Here is an 8,418-nt window from a genome sequence, read left to right as displayed (position 1 = left end):
TTGGAAAAAGGCTGCAATGAAACAAAGAGTGAAAAATTTAAAGGGGTCTGAATACTTTCCGTACCCACTGTAACTGTATCCTCTCAGAGTGCCAAGTAGTCCACTTCCTGGAGCATATCTTGACCCCCTCAGTAGCGTCTGTTCCTGTGGGCTTTCCTTTGCTTCCTGCAGGGCATCAAACTGTGACTCAGCAGCTCCTATTTTATGCACTTTTAATCAAGATGTGAAGGGTACTCCACTTCCTGTGTGAGGATAAAGGCTCATTTCCTTTACTCTAGTCCATCAATTCACTCTGTGGAGTAAGACCGATGCATATGAGACAAAGGGTGAAAGCATGGTGGAGAATGAGAATTGAAAAGCACTGAACGTCTCCCAGCAACTCTTCATCCTTCTAGAAAGTGATGGAGGTTCTATGTGGATGGAAATAGATTTTGGTTTTATAACTCACCCGACATCTCTTTCCTCTTCTCCCCACTGAACTCACACACAGTCAAACTGTCAGAATAGCTGTCTCTGTGTCTCATTGTGTGTGTGTGTGTGTGTGTGTGTGTGTCTCTCCACAGCATGCAACCCCAGCCTCTGCAGAGCTAAGGGCCGCGGTCTGCAGCCAAAGGGCCTGAGGGTGAAGGAGACTGCAGACTTTCAGGTTTACACCAAAGGAGCCGGCACCGGAGAGCTCAAAGTCACCATCAAGGGGCCCAGTGAGTCGATCTGCGAACACCGGTCGAACACCGGTCGAACACCGGTCGAACACCAGTCTATTGCACATTGATTTGCCAGCTGTTTCTACCCTAACACATCTCTGTAGTAGAGTACTGATTGCTGAATCAATTGCCAACTGTTTTTAACCCTTGTATTGTCCTTCCGGGTCAAAATTGAAAATTTACTTTTTTTGTTGATTTTCTTTCTGCAATTTCGGCTCTTTTTGATTCTTTTTGGCACGTTTAAAAGGTTGGTTCAAAACGTATGTAGGTTGTAGATGTAGGTTCAAGACGTATGTAGGTTGTAGATGTAGGTTCAAAACGTATGTAGGTTGTAGATGTAAGTTCAAGACGTATGTAGGTTGTAGATGTAGGTTCAAGACGTATGTAGGTTGTAGATGTAGGTTAAAGCCTCATCACTAACCTGAAGGCTGTGTTTGTTATCCTACCCTGACTGGACTGATCATGCACTCCCAGTGTGCTTATTATGTAGTTATGATGCCTTGCAAAATACAAACAATGAAGTATTTAGTTTTAACTTGGCTCTTACAACTGGCAGTTAAGAAAAGATGTTTTAAAAACAAGTGATACTAATGTGATCAAATGTGTGTTTTCACAGAGGGTCTTGAGGAGCCATGCAAAAGGAAAGATCTTGGAGACGGCGCGTATGGTTTTGAGTATTACCCGTCCACACCTGGAACATATATTATCACCATCACCTGGGGAGGACAGCACATCCCCCGCAGGTACACACACCCGCCTGGAAAAACAAATGTGACAGTTGAACTACGCTGACTTAGATTAGGTTAGATCAGATGAGATTAGATAGACTTTCTCTCTACAACTCGCATAAATGGAGCTCCAGAAAAGACTCTTGGACTCTTGGCTCAATACAGGCTCAATCCTTGAAATCCATGCTGTAGACTTGGGCTTTAGCGTCCTTACTGTTTGTTCATGTGTGTGTTTGTGTATGTATCTTTTTGTATGGCTTATTTTTAATGTCTTATTTGTAAGCTTCCCCCCCGTGTGAGGGATTTGATTGCAAAAAAAGAGATTAGATAGACTTAATGCTCCCAAATTGCAAAATTTCAGTGCTAGGGAAGCAAAATATCAGACACACGGCATACAAACAGATATACAAGAAATGATAAATAGGACAGAATACAAGAACTATTCAAAAATAAATACACAAGGAAAACATGTACAAATGCATATACAAGTGACTACTAAAAGAATCCAACCTACTTAAATAGTATTCCTAAAGATGGAAGTAAAACCAATGTTTGTGCAAGTTGCACTTAGTGCAGTATTATGATGTATATGAGTCCTATCTACCACTCGGTGATGGAGTGTTAAAACGTTGTATTGGCTGTGGTAGGAATGATTTCTTGACTTGTCAACGTGACTGATCGCTCTCTGCTCCTGTTCAGTCCCATTGAGGTGAAGATTGGCGCTGAGGCCGGCCAGCAGAAGGTGAGGGCCTGGGGTCCAGGGCTGGAGAGCGGCATTGTGGGCAAATCTGCTGACTTTGTGGTGGAGGCTGTTGGAGACAACGTCGGCACCCTGGGTAAGTTAAGATAAAGAGACCGCACACGAAGAATCAAAGTCTTTACCTTCAGTTACACACCAACCGCTCTTCTAAGCAGGAGTGTTTGCACTTTTTCTCAAGCCGTTTGGTATTACAATGCCTAAATCTGTACATCATTTGGAAAACATGATATTCGCTGAGCAAAAGAATCATCCTTTAGAACCAACATGTCTGTTTCAGATCTAAATGTTCTCCAACTGTCTGTATAGGATGACTTATTTTCACTCCTGAGAGAGGCATTGGTCTGATATTACTATTTTTAGGTTGCATAATGATACTTAGGTAGGGAAAGAATTTAGCTCAACAGCATGACTAATCTTGAAACCTATTTTGGTTTCAGCTATGCTGGAATAAAATTCACAGAACAAATAGCGATACACACTTTTGTTCCATTGATTGGCTAGTCCAGTCCAAAGGAAAATGACACAAAGCTGGTCATTTGAAATCCAAATGTCAAATATCAAAGTTCATTGGAAAAACCTAAAAGATTCAGGGCTTTTGAGAAAAACATTCTGGGCAACATCCATCCCCCCACGTCCTCTAACCTTGATGTGTTTGTGTTCTTCCCTGTTCAGGTTTCTCTGTGGAAGGTCCATCTCAGGCCAAGATTGAATGTGATGACAAGGGCGACGGATCCTGTGACGTGCGCTACTGGCCCACAGAGGCTGGGGAGTATGCCGTGCATGTGCTCTGCAACAGCGAAGACATCCAGCACTCTCCCTTCATGGCTGAGATTGTCAACCCACCAAACAAAGACTTCTACCCCGACAAGGTATATACACACACACACACACACACACACACACACACACACACACACACACCCTAACCCAGGGACATGTGCAGTTGCAAAGCAGATGTGCAACTGTCTGATCAGTTATTTCTTTTAATGTTGAAATCATTTTTGTCATAGCCCTTTTAAATGTAGGACTACATTCTGAATGCTCCGTGGATGTGTTTATTCCAGGTTAAGGCGCATGGTCCGGGCCTTCAAAGCAGTGGTTTGGCTGTTGGAAAGCCCACAGAGTTCACCGTTGACGCCAAGCAAGGAGGGAAAGCTCCTCTGAAGATTGTTGCTCAGGTAGGACTGTTTGGGTTTCAGCATATGACTAGCAATGTCCGTTCCTCTAGTCCTTCCTGGCGAAGTGGACTGCACAGGGTATTCAGCCATGTTAAGTTAGATTCCATTAATCAAATCCCTTTTATTCACAAGTGCACATTTCAATAGAATACATTTGGTAATTTTATTAGTTTTGGTTTCAGTATTTTAGTTCAGTAGTGTACAATTTCTAAAATAGCAGCAACGTATCCAAGGTGTTTACATCACTTTTTATTCAGCTGACGCTTTTATCCAAAGCAACTATCAATAAGTGCATTCATCCGGGTGCCTGGGTAGCTCACATGGTGGAGCGCACGTCCATATATCGAGGGTTACTTCTTGACGCAGCGGCCGCAGGTTTGACTTTGACCTGTGGCCCTTTGCTGCATGTCATTCTCCCTCTCTCTCCCCTTTCATGTCCTATTTATAAAAAAATTAAATAAAATTAAAAAATGCCTAAAATGCCCCCAAAAAATCTGAATGTGCATTAATCCATGAAGGTACAAACTCCGAAAAGCCAGAATCGCATAGAAGAAGTATAACAGCTTCAAATAAGCCAAACTACAAAGTTTCACATGTAAATGCACTGAGGAAGTGATATCTGCGTTTATGTGGCAGGGTGTTACGAATGGAGGAATTTCGTCGATGGTAGTTTCCTTAACTGGCTTTCCCCAAACAGGATCAGGATAATCTGGTCCAGTTTCTGCCCCTCAAATGCTATGAACACCTCGTCTTATTTAACCCTCTGTTTTTTTTCTCCACATTTGCACAGGATGTTGAAGGTACGCCTGTGGATGTACAGGTTAAGGATAACGGTAACGGCACATACGCCTGCAGTTACACCCCACGTAAACCCGTAAAACACACCGCCATGGTCTCCTGGGGCGGCGTCAACATCCCTGACAGCCCATTCAGGGTGAGTCCAAAGACTTTTAAAGAGGGTTTACACGAAGCACGTTTCATCCCGGAAAAGTCTCCTAAGCTGTTGTGTTTTTGATCTCAGATGAATATTGGAGCAGGCTGTCATCCAAACAAGGTGAAGGTGTCAGGACCTGGGGTGGCCAAGACCGGCCTCAAAGCCTTCGAGCCAACATACTTCACTGTTGACTGTGCAGAGGCTGGACAAGGTAAAGCTAAATGAAACTGCTGCATCTTTCCACAAAATTAATCACAGTGCCATGTTTTCTACCACTGCTAATAAGCAGTAGCACGACACGTCAGACACATAAAGATGTTGGGTCTGGGAACTCACCATTGGCAGGGCTCAATCCAAGGTTGTCTTTCAAATTCCTTCTGCACGCAATAGACAACCAGAGCAACGCTGGTTGATTGATTAAACTTTTGCCATATCCAAACACATCTTTTCTTTTTTAAGAATCACTTCAGTCTTCTAGAGTTGCGGTCAAAGCCGATTCAATAGACAGCTGTTAGGCAACAGCCATCTTCTTCGTTTTCAAGTAGCAGGGAACAGTCGCAACTCTGCCGTCCTTATGTTAACCCCGCCCACCGACTCAATACACAATGTGATTGGTCCAACCAGAATTTAATTTTTCCAGCTCGCAAGCCAACCCTAGCCTGACCCTAGCTGCAAATTACATTTACCCCACTAGGTTGCGTCTAGATTTCTAGGCTACATACACTAATTTTAAATTTTTAATAGTTTGTTTATTTTCTCCACTTAACTGAGTTGAAGATTACTGCTTACCAAAATAAAAGATAGTTTGTGTATCAGTCCCCTGATCCACTTGGCCCAATGCTACACCCTTTCACCAAGTTGCATTTAAATCAAGCCAGTAGTTTTTCCAGAATACTGCTGACAGATAAGCAAACACACAAACCTGATGCGCTGATTGGCTGCATTGAATGGCTTACAATTAGTGTGTTATAAGGACTTTTGTCTCTGGTCCTCAGGTGACATCAGTATTGGAATCAAGTGCGCCCCTGGAGTGGTGGGACCCGCGGAGGCTGACATTGACTTTGACATCATAAGGAACGACAACGACACATTCACTGTTAAATATACTCCACCTGGAGCAGGAAGCTACACCATCATGGTCCTGTTTGCTGACCAGGTGAGTTTGACCCGTGCTTCGTTTGGAGCAGAGCCGGATGTGTAGGATCGAGGATTGTTAAAACGTTCGTTTGAACACGGTGTTGCTTCTTTTCCTTGTTCAGGCTATTCCAATGACACCCATCAGGATCAAAGTGGATCCTTCTCATGATGCCAGCAAAGTCAAGGCAGAGGGACCAGGACTCAGCCGCAGTGGTAAGAACACCTATGCAGTAGTTCTTCAGTGTGAAATATTTCCATTTTTTGTTAAAGGTCCCTTGGCCTGACAATTTAATTTGATGAGGTTTTTTAACTATAATATGAGATCCCCCTGTGGCTAGAAATGGTGACCCAAGCCTTGGGTATCCTGCTCTGCCTTTGAGAAAATGAAAGCTCAGATGGGCTGATCTGGAATCTTCCCCTTATGAGGTCATAAGGATTAAGGATACCTCCCCTTTCTTGGCTTTGCTTGCCCCGAGAATTTGGCCCGTCCATGAGAAAGAGCGAGACATCGTGGCTTGCAAACAAGCCAAGCATGGTGGTGGGTTAAGGCCACACCCCCAGCCTCCACCTTGCCCCCCCTCTCTCCTTCTCAATAGCATTTAAAGTATAGACACAGAAATGGCACATCCTAAGGAAAGCTCATTGTGGGAGTTACCCTTTAAAGGTCCCATGACCTTTAAAGGTTAACTCCGTTTTGTTTCAACCTGGCCCCTATTTTCCCATGTTTTTGTGTCTAACTGATAGGAACAATTTTTTTTTTTAATTGGTCCAGTATTAAGCAAGACTTGAGCTTAATTGAGCTGCAATTTAACGTTAATGGGCAATTGCACATCTTCTGTATACGTCCCCAAAACACCATTATGGAAAGGGACCTTACACAGATAGAACTTTTTGTTAAAGACAAAGGTTCTTTTGTTTAAACAGAAACTGCTCCATAGCCCACCAGACTCATTTAAAAAAAAAATATATATATATATATATTTATTCTTATTTATTACACAGTTTTAGTCCAAGACTCGCTGACTCGGGTGAATCCTCTGTCTCTTTCAGGGGTTGAATTGAACAAGCCAACTCATTTCACTGTGAGCACTAAAGCAGCAGGAAAGGCAAACCTGGACTGCAACTTCAGCGGCCCGACCAAAGGAGAGGCCGTCAAGGACTTTGAAATCATCAACAACCATGACAACACACACACTGTGAAGTACACACCTGTGCAGCAGGTAGGAAAGGAGGAGCACTCACACATTAGAACATGCAGATGCACGTTTTGGCCCGTAGGCACTTCCAGTCTCCGTCAAGTCTACCGACACACAAATATGTGGAATAGTTTGACAATTTTTTTTTGGGGGGAGGGGGGGGCTATTTGCTTTCTTGCCTATAGTTGGATAAGAAAATCAATACCAGTCTCATGTCTGTGCGCCAAGTATGAATCTAGAGCCAGGAGACCGTTAGCTTAGCTTAGCATAAAGACTGGAAAAAGAAGACGATCCTTATGAAATGGCAATTTATTCAATATTTAATAAAAACAAAATAAATAAATACATATGCCTATGAAGTGCATCCTGAAATAAATAAATGAGGCAATAAATATATGTAAATATAAAAAATATAAATTTGTCATTATAGTTTAATCCAGTAAGTAGATAAAATTACTTTTAGGGGACTTTGACTTCATAATGACACATTTATTTATGTCCCTCTCTATTTCTGTCCAATTCTTCGGTTCAAATAAATGGGCGTGGTTGTCCACCGAACCTAACCCTACCCCCCCCCCCAAAAGGCACCTTTAGGTTTTGTGATCACATCTACATTACCCCTTCCTGTCTTGCCCCAGGGTCCCCTGGGAGTTGCTGTGACCTACGGTGGAGATCACGTTCCCAAGAGCCCCTTCAACGTTGCCGTGGCGCCCACACTGGACCTCAGCAAGATCAACGTCACAGGCCTGGGAGACAGTGCGTACTCTCCTGTCATTGCTCCTGCACCTCTGCACCTTTTGATTTTAATCTCACACACACACACACACACACACACACACACACACACACACACACACACACACACACACACACACACACACACACACACACACAGTACATGCCGGTAAAATGAACAGAGGAGAAGTTATCCATGATAGAAACAAAGCAATTGTGAGATATAAGACAAAATGATGAGTTTGTAAATTAACATTAAATAAATTAAAATATAAAAATTAATGATGACCTACTTAATTGAAATTGTACAATACTTAGAATTATGAGATAATCTATTATTATTTTTAGAAGGTGTCTCATAATTCTTGTACAAATGTTGACTTTTCATAGATTTGACTTTCTTCTTCATGATTTTAACTAAGTAAAATATATAAATATAAATATCTGAGAATGTTGACTCACTAAGTAAAGAGTTTGACCTGGTTTTCTATAGTTTTCAATTGGTAAATGTGTCTAATAAATTTTTTTTTTGCCCATATGAAAACACCTACTGTATCAACCATGAAATGGAACATCTGGAAAAGTCTTTTTCCAACCAGATGTCAGTCTGTTCACAGATCTTCAGTGCTCTCTCTGCTCTGTGTGTCATTGTAGAGATGACTGTAGGCAAAGACCAGGAAGTCACCGTCAAATCAAAGGGCGCGGGAGGTCAGGGGAAGGTCGCCGCCAAGGTGACGTCGCCATCGGGGAAGCCGGTGGTCAGCAAGGTGCGGCACATGTTTGCATTCATTTCCTTTTTTTTCTTTTCAAAAAAGTCTAGTGAAGCTTAGTGTCCACATTGAAACCATATATGGTCTTCTCAAAAGATCCTTATTTTTATAATGTATTTTAAAGCTATAGAGCGCTACTTTTCTATATTAATGGGCGTCGGTTACGTTCAAGCCGTTGCCAAATGAGTTGCTTCAAAGCTAATTAAGACTACCAGCTCCACACGACTCTCCCTGGATTTCTCAGTTTGACTATGTTGAGGTGTCGCCGGCAACTCT

The 8,418-nt window shown here is 42.5% G+C and overlaps 1 protein-coding gene across 4 annotated transcripts in view; it reads left to right on the top strand.

Moving 5' to 3' along the window:
- Window positions 1-8,418, top strand: part of flna (filamin A, alpha (actin binding protein 280)) — a 59,903-nt gene that overhangs the window by 28,239 nt on the left and 23,246 nt on the right. For all 4 annotated transcript variants that reach the window (XM_034875807.1, XM_034875808.1, XM_034875806.1 and 1 more), the window contains 12 exons: window positions 564-701; window positions 1,321-1,447; window positions 2,132-2,268; window positions 2,865-3,061; window positions 3,257-3,370; window positions 4,161-4,304; window positions 4,392-4,515; window positions 5,300-5,460; window positions 5,564-5,654; window positions 6,492-6,661; window positions 7,276-7,393; window positions 8,027-8,139. In XM_034875807.1, coding sequence (XP_034731698.1) covers window positions 564-701; window positions 1,321-1,447; window positions 2,132-2,268; window positions 2,865-3,061; window positions 3,257-3,370; window positions 4,161-4,304; window positions 4,392-4,515; window positions 5,300-5,460; window positions 5,564-5,654; window positions 6,492-6,661; window positions 7,276-7,393; window positions 8,027-8,139 — 1,634 coding nt within the window. The remainder of the gene's footprint in view (window positions 1-563; window positions 702-1,320; window positions 1,448-2,131; window positions 2,269-2,864; window positions 3,062-3,256; window positions 3,371-4,160; window positions 4,305-4,391; window positions 4,516-5,299; window positions 5,461-5,563; window positions 5,655-6,491; window positions 6,662-7,275; window positions 7,394-8,026; window positions 8,140-8,418) is intronic.

This window comes from Etheostoma cragini, chromosome 7, assembly GCF_013103735.1.
Source record: "Etheostoma cragini isolate CJK2018 chromosome 7, CSU_Ecrag_1.0, whole genome shotgun sequence".
Classification (NCBI taxonomy): domain Eukaryota; kingdom Metazoa; phylum Chordata; class Actinopteri; order Perciformes; family Percidae; genus Etheostoma; species Etheostoma cragini.
Note: the sequence above shows the minus strand (reverse complement) of the source record. Positions and strands in the feature narration are given on the sequence as shown.